Raw genomic sequence first — 12,376 nt, 5'->3', positions numbered from 1 at the left:
AGAGACAGAGAGAGAGAGAGAGAGAGAGAGACAGAGAGAGAGAGAGAGAGAGAGAGAGAGAGAGAGAGAGTAATTGATAGTCTTTGTTGTAAAACCTGATACACAAGGCTTTTGTTCCCCAAGGATTGTCAGGGTTGCGACTGACAAACTACAGGAGACACAAAGCAGAGCATTGAGCAAAAATAATTGCAGACACTGAGTCCTTTTAGAAAAAGTTTCATGACATGATTTGTTGCAGGCTTCCTCTGTCTGGCTGTGTCTGTGCCTTGACTGACAGCTTAGAGACACTGGGGAAGATTTTTTACTTTCATGCACTCCCATGTTGAAATAAAGAACAGTTTTGTGTTGAAAATGAGTTTGATCTAAGTGAATGATTTTCTTTCCCTTCTTTCTCTGCCTTTTTCTGTAATTGCAGCCCGGTTGGGGCGCTGTTCCAAGTCAGTGCCTCCTAAATTTGTATTCATTGCTGAAAACATTATCGGTTGAGTTAAATGTACACATTTCCTTTTGTGTGAGTGATTGTTTCATCTCCTAGATTCTAATTGATTCAGGGCTACTTTATCTCAAGATCTGATTTGTCTCCTGTTTTTATTTCACTCAAATGTACACATTTGCAAATACATATGCATGAATGTGTTATCCTTTCTTCTATGGAGGATTGCCTTACCTATTGATATCTGTTGTTCCAAGAATAGTTATAAGGAGAAACAGACTTAAGGTGAGTGTAAGTAGTTCAAGTGAAGGTTACCATCTACTCACCCTCTTGTCATTTCAAACCAGTATGACTTTTTTTCTTCCGCAGAACACAAAATATTTTGAAGAATGTTGAAAACTGCCCCCCAATGTCTTGGTTTTGTGTTGGCCTTAATCCTTGGCGGTGCTGCTGGGTTACCAACTTTTATCAAAATATCTTCTTTTGTGTTCTACGGAAGATAGAAAGTGCTAAAAGTTTGAAATGACAAACGGGGGAGTAAATTGTGACAGAATTTACATTTTTGGGTGAACAATCACTTTAAGTCTATTAAAAATCTATTAAGAATATAAAAACATGATTTTTTGTCATGATTCTGCCTACTCTTGTCTTGATTTTCTGGTCTAGGGGCAGAATCATGACAGACCCGTGTGTTTTATGTGGGCTGGTTCGTTCTGTCATGAATTGTGTGGGGAGAACCCAAATGCAGGCAGACACGGGGATGAAGGAGTTAATCCAAAATAAAAAATAACCTGTACATGTTCCCTTGGTCATGTTCCTAGTTCTTGTTCCTGTCAATACTGTATGTATATGTTGAAGTACCTTGTTTGTGTTTGGTTATTTTTGCCCCCCCTAGTGGGAAGTGTTTGTTTTCAGTTTTGTATCTAGTTTGGTTAGTGGTTTCCCCCATCGTGGGTATTTGTTTTGTCGTTTGTATTAAAGTTTATTTTGGATTAACTCCTTCATCCCCGTGTCTGCCTGCATTTGGGTTCTCCCCACACAATTCATGACAGAACGAACCAGCCCACATAAAACACACGGGTCTGTCATGATTCTGCCCCTAGACCAGAAAATCAAGACAAGAGTAGGCAGAATCATGACATTTTTCTCTTTAACTTTACCGTACATAGGTTTCATATTCATTATAAATGTGAAAACATTTGATAGTCCTCAATGTTTTCATGGCAGTCTAGTGTTATTTTCTATTCCTTTACCCTGCAATGCAAGAGTGTTTGAAAATTGTTGCAATTATGTTAGTGCTACAGAGATCGCATGCTTTCACCTTTACTGGGAAACTGAAAGCCAGTACAGCACATTGAACCAGAAATAGTACTATTCTTAAAAATGACGGTCTCCGGTGGATTTTTGTCTCATCCAAGCAGACAGCAATACAAAACGTTTTGAAATGTGAAAACTGTCACTTTGGTTTACAGGTACTTCAGGGCAGGAGCTCCACCCGTGATCAACCCCCTTCAGACTGGGTTTCCAAAGGACACCATCATACCAGACTCTTTCGCTGTCACTTTGACATGGACGCTACCCAACCGCACCACAGGGGTTTTCAATGTCACCAGCCCCCTCCCGGGAGACTGGTTTCTGGCTGCACACTTACCAAAGGATGAAGGGAAGATCTCTGTCAAGGTGAGTCAATGATAGCATAAAACACCAGACAGTGATCATGAGCACAACTTCAAGATGATAGATTGTAATTCTGTTTTTATCAAGAGCTAATCTTCGAAGGATGAGATGTTGTTTCCACTCGACATTTTTACATTTATAATTGCGGCTGCTCACTTCCGCAGTCATGAGTGAAAATGTTTCATTGGTAGTCATTTAAAAGTGAATGCTGTGATTTCAAAACTAGTCATGGATTTTTTGCACCAAGATATGCATTTCCTGTGAGCGTGTTAATTATTTTACTTGAGGAGTCATCTAAAAGACATTTTTGTGGAGACTGTCTTGAATATTAATTTTAAAATTCATGGGATTCAGGAAACTGTTCTTTAGACAAAATATAAGATTGTTCTTAAGATAACTGATAGGAAGTTCATAGGAATGTGGGAAAGTGTGTCTCTCCAACATTTTTAAAGGTCCAATGTGTCATTTTTTGGAAGATTATTGACAGAAATGCAATATAATATACATAAAGACCTTACATAATGAAGCATTAAGGTTTTCTTACCTTAGAATGACCAATTTCTATTTATATACACCGCGGGTCACATACACCGTGGGTCCCCATACATGGGATTTCGCCAGGTTGTTTTAAAGTCGCCCTAAACGGACAAACTGCTCTGCAGAGCGCGCTTCGTGAATACTCTATGTCCTTCGGCAAAGAAGCGTGACAACATCTTAGTTCGGTGTCAGTCAAAGTAGTTCTTCGAAAGGGAGGTGGGAGGTATGGAGTAAGCCGTTGGTTGCAATTCGCAATCTCACCCACAGATACCACTAAATTTGATACACTGGACTTTTAAGAAGTCCTCAAATATTTTCTAAAAAACATCTTCATAAAATCATAAAATGACATATACTTTGTCAATGATAACTTGTGAGTTAACTGTATATATTCATCCATACAATAAACTTTATTTATGTAAAAGGGGCCTTGCATTTGCCCATATTGGCATGTTGGGTAAAATGTAAGCAAGCGTTATATTATTCTACCCCTGTGGTGTTTATTATAACAGTTTTTATGTTATGATGCCATAATATTTGTGACCCTCTCTATTTCAAGTAACTTATTGTAAAAAGCACACTGTTTTTATAATGAATCCTGAAATAAGGCAGTTAGACATATTATACCAAATCAAAATTCCTCAATGGCAAGTAAACATTAAAATGATGATTCTGACACGTCACACGTGAAACAACCAAATACATGTATCTTAACTTTAAGATCATTTGTATTGTTGGATTCTAAGATTTCACATTTACACATTTGGCAGACGCTTTTATCCAACGCGACTTACATTGTATTATACTATACATTTGTTTCTAAGTATGTGCAATCCCCGGGGATCAAACCCATGACCTTGGCATTGCTAGTGCCATGCTATAACTACGAGAAATATCTTTTCGAAAGAAAGATCACATAACATAACTCCTTTGAGGAGTCTTTGAGAAGAATGTTTTGTGAACGCACCGGCCTCGAATCCCGGCTCTCGTCCGGCCTACCTCACTACAGTATCCCTGACAAAATGCTAAGAAATTTTTTTTTTAATTACTTTGAAAAAAGCAATTACTATTGACACACAAGAGGTCAATCATGCTTCATGAGATATTTGTAAATGATAGCGTGTCGGCAGTAGCTCAGTAAATTAGAGCCTAATAATGTCTCTCTGCAAGCAAAACAATTTTATAGCACACTGTAGTATCTTATTAGGGGTATCAATGCCTGAAGGGAAAATTCAAATGGGGAAAATCAACCAGTGGAAAATCTTTAAAAGGCTGCTGCTGTGCCCAACCAGGACTCATACAGTAGGCCAATGTGCTGCCCCACAACAGGATTCATTTAATGGTTACATTTATTGCATTTAAATCGTCTCAAAGCGCATGTAATAGACAACACAATATCCTAAATATATCCACATTCTGTATATGCTGTAAATGTATTTTCTGATATTTAGTAAAATATAAACAGATGGTTCTGTACATTGGTAACTAAGACATTCTCTGATCCATAACGCTGGAATTGCCAATATATGTAATGTATATGGATACGTTGCTAACTGTTAGCTGTAAATCCAAACGCTTAACTGACCCATGGTGACGTTTTACACCTGTCAAAGTATTAGTAATTTTATGCTAATAGCGGGTTCGTGCTGCGAAGTGTGAACTCCTAGGGGAATATTCATCTATATACATATTACACATAACCCCCTTTTTCTGAAAAAAAAACTGGCTTCAGGTGAATATGCAAAGATCCAGTGTATGTCTGACCTACAGAGCTATAACTGGGTACTTTCGACTGGTTTGTATTTGCATGTAGATATACACTGAAAAAGAAGATTAAGTGCCTTAGCAGATTTTTTGAAAATAAATGATTAAAATATACTCAAGAATCTGTCCAAGTTGTTAAAAACAGGAACATCATTCTTTTAAGTAAGTCCAACTCGATTTTATTATGTTTCATTTTATGTAGATGTAACTACACGTAACCTTGGCAGTTGAGCTGTAGTTCCCACCATGCTTTGCATCTGACTGCATTAGGAAATTAATTTTCCAGATAAACTGTCATTTTAAGTGTTGTTCAGTAAAAAGAAAGACTTGTTTGGGTTTTGCGTTGATTTGTCTCTGAGATTTAGGAAGGTTTTGGTATTATTTTTAAGTTTGTGTTTTTTTAAGTGGATATCGTTGTTGAGAAGAGCGGTGAATTTGGGAGGCACGATATGATTCATGAAGTGTGTTATTTAACTTCTTGAATAGTGACTGTGCTAATGCCAGTACAGAAACAACCAGTCTCTTCTCACCTGACCATTTATGTTGTAAAATTATGTATATTTCAAAATGAAAGTAAATGAAATGTGAAGTTTGAGTTAGACACATGTTAATGTTCAACGTAATCTTTTTTTGTTTATTTTAAGTCATATTTGAATAAATACTAAATGTATTTAATGAGTAGAATTGACTTTTTTCTGCTAGTAACTTGCCCTGGATTATTTACTAAAATAAAAGTGTGAATATTGTTACGAGGGTAGAGCACTGTACTTGTTTTCTCTGTTTCATAGAGACTTGCATCTGCTCTAATTGTGCTGCCATGCATAATTTAGCTAATATCTGACAGTTCTGTGAAATGGAAGAAAAGAGCTTTTATCTTGTGAACAATAGGACAGCTTTATTTGTATTGGGAAAAAATTGCCACTACCATATATATCTTCAAACTGTTCAGGAAAATGTTGAAGTAAATTCAACATTTAAGTTTAAGTAAATTCAATTCAATTCAATTTTATTTACATAGCGCTTTTCACAATGTGCATTGTTCCAAAGCAGCATTACAGGAGAAAATAAAGACAAAACACAGCACAGTACATGGTGTTTATAGAACAAGCTAAATTATTCTAGTAAATAATATCTAATAAATGCAGTCCCCCTGTGGTTTATTTAGCATATTTTGCCTTATGCGCTTGGCTGAAAAGATGTGTCTTTAATCTAGATTTATATTGGGCGAGTGTGTCTGACCTTCGAATAGTGTCGGGAAGGCTGTTCCAGAGTTTAGGTGCTACGTATGAGAAAGCTCGACCCCCTATGGTGGATTTAGTTATTTTAGGTGATCTTAGAGAGCATGACGGGTTGTAGTGTGATAGAAGCTCTGCTCTAAATAATAACATAATTACGTGACCTGCTTGGTCAAAAGGAAAAATAATGTAATATTGAATTGCATCAAGTCAATTTCACATTAAAGCATAATCCTATACATATTGGAATTCTCAGTTCCCTCTCAGCACAATAGCATTATCTCAATCTCTCTCCATCATCTCTCTCGAGCATCGTCCTTCGCCTTTCTGACTTATCTCAGTCCTCTCAGGCCTGCACCTCAGCCTTTTTCTTTAATTAAGTGCAAAAGGTTCGGTCATAGCGGAGGCCATTCTCTTGGATTAAAATCAATAATTCCACTCTGTGTATGCTGCATTTGAGGACACGTTTTCCTCTGAGGCCACAGGGCCGTACAGGCAACCAATTAGACAGAGACAAAGCCTGGCGTTATGAAGACACCTGTGGAGCAGAAAAGCTCATGGACGGACCTACTGAGATGGAATAATTGGAGGAAGTGTGGAAACCAGGACCATGGATTGTCAGAGAAATCTATTTTTCATTTATTACGCCGTGTAGTGCAATTGTGAGGGTTCATGTCGTAGTGAACCGTACTACTGTGCAGCTGAAGGGATTTGGACACACTTGATAGCGTAACAAACCGTTTATGCCACAGTGAATTGAATTTTCACTATAGGGAGGTTGACTGAGGCACTTCTGTATTAGGCACTATAATGATAATGATCAATTTAATGGCTTGCGTGGAGCTGTAGTAAAACAAAAACACATTACAGAAATACTGAAGACTTTAAAGAGATTCATTTTTAAGGGTTTGACTTAATGGTTGTCCTGAACCTATGGGTCCTAAGTTAAGTTAAGTAACAGATAACTTATCTAAGTTAAGTTATTAGGAACTTCAACAGTATACAGCTGTGGAAGAAAATAGGAAACCATTCCAATTTTCATTTCTAGATGTGTTGGAGCCATTCCAGTCCAGTGGCTGTTGAATTTCAACAAAATCAAACCTCAGGAGTAACAAAAGGTCACCTAACAGTAATGTGTAAAAATCTGACAACATGACTGGACACATGAACACTGTGAAAAAATGAATATGAACTTGTTTTCTTTGCAGTATGAGGTCAGTATGAGTTATCTTGGTATGTTTTTCCAGTTTTCTGCAAATCAATGCAAATATTAACAATATTTTTATTAGAAATTTGAGACATTATCATTTGACTTAAACACATACAGTACCTATATATAGGAAATGTAAAGAAATTGAAAATAAATGTGAAATGGTCCCTACATTTTTTCTTTTTGGCAAGCAATGAGCAATGCGATGATCATATTTTTTTCTATTAAAGATTGTGTATCATGCTATGACTTTTTTACACTGTTAAACATCCTTGCTTCTCGTGCTTGGCATGGTCAACTTGTTAAAAAACAATTGGACATATAACATTTCTGTACTTGAAACAATCCACCAGCACTCCAACTTGTTTCTGAAAGTTCCGGATGTCTGTGTGGTCAAAGATGATGTGTTGCTTGCTCTTGCTGTAGTTCCAGCCCACTCTCCCCACTAGTCCCACCTCTAGCAGCTTGTGTTTTTCCAGAAATAATTGAACAGCTATATCTCTCTTTCATAAATTTGATCAAACTAAATACTCTTCGAAGATACGATTTATGCAATACTACTGTATAGGCACTCAAGATTAATATGAGATTGGCAGAAATTGCCTGTGATACGTGATCTTTAACTTTACTCTAAGTTATTTTCTTCAAAACGTTTGATGTAGACATGTGCAAAATTCCTGTATTGAGCCATTAATTCCAAAATATGAGGAACAAAAATCACAATGTGTCCTCGTATTGTATGACAGGTGCTGCGTTACTAAGAGACACTGGCTCATCTAGTCCAAGATTCTGTGAAAGACACAATGACAGGCACTGTTTATCCCACAGGTGCAAAGAAAAAAGTCAAACAGTGATACATGTAAAATAATAATAATAATAATAATAAAAACTACGAAATGTACAGGTTCATTGCCAGAGGTAATATTAAAATGGTAACACAATAATTTCCAACCTGGCATCGACTGAACAGGTGGCTACAGAAAATAAATAAATTTCAAGAAATTCAATTTGAGTCATCACGGCTGTAAACAAGCCAATAACTGACTGTCAAGTAACAGCTTGCAGGATCGCTGCTCTGTAGACACATGGTGCACAAAGGTGAATCTCCTCAGAGCAAAGCTGCATTGGCCCTCAGTAAAGTGCAAGTCTGTTCTCTCTGCTGATGAGCTCCACGGTCTCTGTGAGGCTTATCAGAGAGCAGTCGGACACTTCTCTGCAGGCACACAGTTACACAAGCAGATGGTCAATTGGAGAGAGAGAAGGAGAAAGTGAGAGAGAAAAAGAAAGTGGGTTGGGTTAGTAAGAGTCAAGCATACAGCCAAGATTACCCGACCTGCTCTGCTGGATGGACCTGCCGCAGAGGATAATCAAGCACCAGAAGCAGAGCATCCTGACAGTTTGCCTTGCACTAACTAAACTCTGGGCATAAATCAATAAACTAATTGGAAACTGTCAGCACTTGGATATATGTTATCGTTCAGTGCATCTTTGTTTTTTGTGGTATGGTCTATACAGTCGGGGAAGGGAGGCTTGTCAGTTTTGTGACTGTATTACATTTTTATTTTATAGATCACTGGGCCATTGCACACACAACACAATTCACATTTTTTTGTGAAGGCGTTTCAGGTTAGTCAGCACAGTTGATGTTTATTAAAATATTTTTTTTTCAATAAAACATTTCGTCAGATGAGGATTAAGGCTGCACTCAGATATTTTGCTCATTAAAAAAGTTTTACTCTAAAAGAAACACTTTTACCAAGTCTTGTTAAACTGATGCCAGTCCTATCAACAACCTTATAAAAGCTTTTTTTGTATACAGTACATGTGCAAGTTGCCTCGGTGATGAACTTGAGATAACATGACCAGTCAAAAAGTCCTGGGAGCTGGGAGCCCTTGGGTGTATTGTGTGTAATATTTTTGCATATAATTTACATGCAGGTCAAAAAGCTTTTTTCAGACCCTTTTGATCTGAAGGTGTATGTTTAAATGTCAGGGTGAGACCTTATGAAGCCGCTTGATAAAGGACAAGAAAAAATGTCTGAAAATATTCTTTTTCAATTGAGTTAAACAAAAAAGCAACAAATAGTTTTCAAGCAACATTGTATGGACACAGTGACTAAATAAAAATAAACAAAAAATGGTATTAATTTGGTTTGTTATTGCTAATGGGACAATTTTCTAATTGTAAAAAGCCCCAACTGGCACAGAAAAAAAGCTCATAAACAAAACATAAATAAAGCAAAAAATAACAATAAATAAATAATTACCACCGCAATCCACCTTTGGTGCTACTGGTATGTAAGTTGGATAAAGTTGTGAATATAGCAATTGCAGTTTCTCCAAGTTGCATCTATTTATAACAAAGTACTGTAGTATTTATTTATAACAAGAAATCTTTAAAGAATCATAAAAGCGTAATATTTTAAGTCATATGGTTAAAGGTAGGCAAACTAAATTGTACATTATTCCAATATTGAAAATACTTCCTAAACTGGTGTTGACACATTGCCGTTTGTTTTAGCGTTATGACCATCTTGGCCTAGCAACATGGCCTTAACCAATGGAGATACTTCACATTTTCTGTAAACTGATCTAAGCTTTTCCCTTGCGATAGCATTTACCATCCTATGACTACAATTTTTCCAACCATTAAGTCAATGCAAAGTGAAGATGAGTAGTTCCAATCTCTTAACTGTTGATAGTAAGGCAGAGCTTTTCTGCAAATGTATTTCTGGACCTGATGCGACTCAGAAGATGAATACTGTGGTAGATATGCAGGGGAACACCAGGCTATACCAGTAATGAGAGTGTGGATCCCTGCAGTTCTGTTCCTTGACAAATGATAAATGTTTTTCATACCAGGCTAAAAAGCTATGCACGAAAAAGCTTTGTGTAGTATATGCAGTGGGATCATGCACAAAAACATTTTCAAGTACATAGGAGGAATTTCAATGGAATTTCAATGGTTCGTACTACCAGATACACACATGTGGAGAGAGTTTGCCTTTTTATAGATAAGAGCACTTAACAGACTGGTTTCTTCAAATTATGAAGCTTTTCTCAGAGGATTCTCCAAAACCTTCTTAAGAATAGACACAAATGAGACATTGCATTGTATTATAATCGTAGATGCAGACCTCTCCATTTGTTTCCATTATTTTTCCTGACCAGGAGAAACAACCAGGGTGTCAACGAGATCTCATTGTCATTGTGGTTTCCCTTGGGCTGTGATCCACAGCAAATAACAAATAACTTATTTTCTCATTTAGTCCTTAAATAAATCTGGCCATGTTTGCCATTAGTGGCAGCATATGTGCTCCCCCTCCACATTCTGCATAAACAGCATGTCACAGATATTATTCCTCGCGCAGCTGGAGACCACATTAAACACATGAAATACCAAATGACAACAATACCCTATCAATTAAGTGTTCTGTTTGGGTCTCTCCAAACTTACAAAGAAGGCCATCATTATTTGTCTGGTTACTAAAATGTACCAAACTCTGTCTCTAAAAGGGGAAGCAATTAATAGCTTTTCCCTCCCTTCTCTTCCTATTGTCTATGCGCTGGCAGTGGCACACAAGCTGAAAACATCCTCCCTAATCAAATCAGATCAATGAGGAATTGGGAGGATGCTGAGCCGTACCCAGTTGACAAATCTAGCATGTCAGAGACAACGCAAAAGCAAGGGCTGGGTGGAGGATAGGTGGGGGTACAAAGTCAAGGCAGTGCTTCCTCCAGCACCAGCTGTGCCTGGGTTTTATGTACCCAACCATGCACAAAGAACAGATGGGGCTTCTTCTCCACTTTGTTATCTAATGGTAGCGGTTTAGATTTTTCTTTCTTATTATCCTGACTACAACTCAGTGGCGTGTGCTGGACTCCTGAAATTAGGCAAAGTCTCATCTCTGGGTTTGAGTTTCTAGTACAACTCATGTCCCACAGTTTCTTGGTTAAAGACATGTGAACAGCCTTTATCATACAAGAATCAACCAATAATAAAATATTAATGTATTAAATATATACAGTTTGTGGATTTATAATAAATTATGGATAAAATTCAGCTTCCAGGAAGTAACAAGTAAACGGCAGTAAACTGTATAACTTTATATGGGTACACCGTAAAAATATTTCTGGCAGCATTTTTTTGTTTTAAAACTGCAATTTAGTTCTTTGACATAAAATACTACAATGTGCAACGTTAGAGAAATAATAAAGGGGCAGTTGTTTATTTTTTATTTGCCTCAACTCATTCTGTAAAATAGTGAATACAAAAGCATCATGAGATTAGAGTCGTGAATCACATAGCGAGCTGATTGAATCATTACATCCCTAGTTAATGCTAAAATGTAATTTAATGCGGTGCAAAATGTTAAATACAGGTAAAACATGAAACATAAAAATGAATACAGAAAATGCATTAATATTAATACCTACATTTACAGATATTAATATCCTACATTTACAGATTTCTTTGTATGGTGCACCAAAAATATAGTGTTCCTGAAAAAAATCAATTTTACCAGTTTTTTGTGTAAATTTGCAATCTATTTACGTAATTTGATGGTTTGACGTATTTCAAAAATATGTATAAAATCTGTACAAAAAAGAAAATTCCATAAAAGAAATCTTTAAAAAATATAGAGCTTCAAGTTGCACCAAGGGAAATACATCTGGTCATGTCTGACCATCATTTTATGAAAATCTGACTTAAAATCATAGGTACTAGAAACACAAGTACATTTCTCATAACTTTAAAGTAATATGAGGTGAAACATATTTTGTATTGATGTTGTATACAAAGTTTCGAATAAATATGTCAAAGTATTGCAAAGATACAGCCATATGACCCTTTGGCATGCTCATCTTCACATTCATTGTATACAAGACCTGTTCTGTTGAGAAACAAGCTTTGAATAACATTTTGTCAGGAGTGTCTGTAGATGATATAAACCAAATGGTTTACAAATCTGACAAATTTTGTAGGAGAAGTATGAAAAAGTATGTTTTGTAAATAATTCAATACACCACACAGGAGGCATGTTATGAAGGAAGTTTAGAATATATAAAGTTTGTCATTATTTAGAATGATTCATTCATGTTTCAATTAAACTAATTTACTTATTTATTATTTACAAATGCGTTTGTAGAATAAAGCATTTTACTACATTTCTCAATATGGCAGAAAAATGGACACCGTTCGACTCGGCATTACACCCTGCATCTAAGGAGACCAACTTTTAGGTTTTTGGACAAACCATTTGGAAGTTATAAGCAACAAAAAGCCATTTTTCATAATTTCGGACCACTAGTTTGCGCAGCGCCGAAACCCAGCATGTTACCTCAGTTCGGGCTTGTGATATAAGAGAACGGATTGGCCAATCAAACATCCTTTGATTACTTTTTGTCAGCACTGTCTTTATTTGCTACATACCAAAAAAACAAAAACCAAATTAAAAACATTTTGTTTATCACTGATATTTAACATTAACATGATAACAGAAAAGTTTTGCCAAGACA

At 36.4% G+C, this 12,376-nt stretch overlaps 1 protein-coding gene across 1 annotated transcript in view; it reads left to right on the top strand.

Annotated features, from left to right (window-relative positions):
• The window catches only part of tmem8b (transmembrane protein 8B), a 123,584-nt gene that overhangs the window by 39,893 nt on the left and 71,315 nt on the right, over window positions 1-12,376 (top strand). The window contains exon 3 of the mRNA XM_079477871.1: window positions 1,906-2,113. Coding sequence (XP_079333997.1) covers window positions 1,906-2,113 — 208 coding nt within the window. The remainder of the gene's footprint in view (window positions 1-1,905; window positions 2,114-12,376) is intronic.

The sequence above is a fragment of the Barbatula barbatula genome (genome assembly GCF_947034865.1).
Source record: "Barbatula barbatula genome assembly, chromosome: 2".
Lineage (NCBI taxonomy): Eukaryota > Metazoa > Chordata > Actinopteri > Cypriniformes > Nemacheilidae > Barbatula > Barbatula barbatula.
Note: the sequence above shows the minus strand (reverse complement) of the source record. Positions and strands in the feature narration are given on the sequence as shown.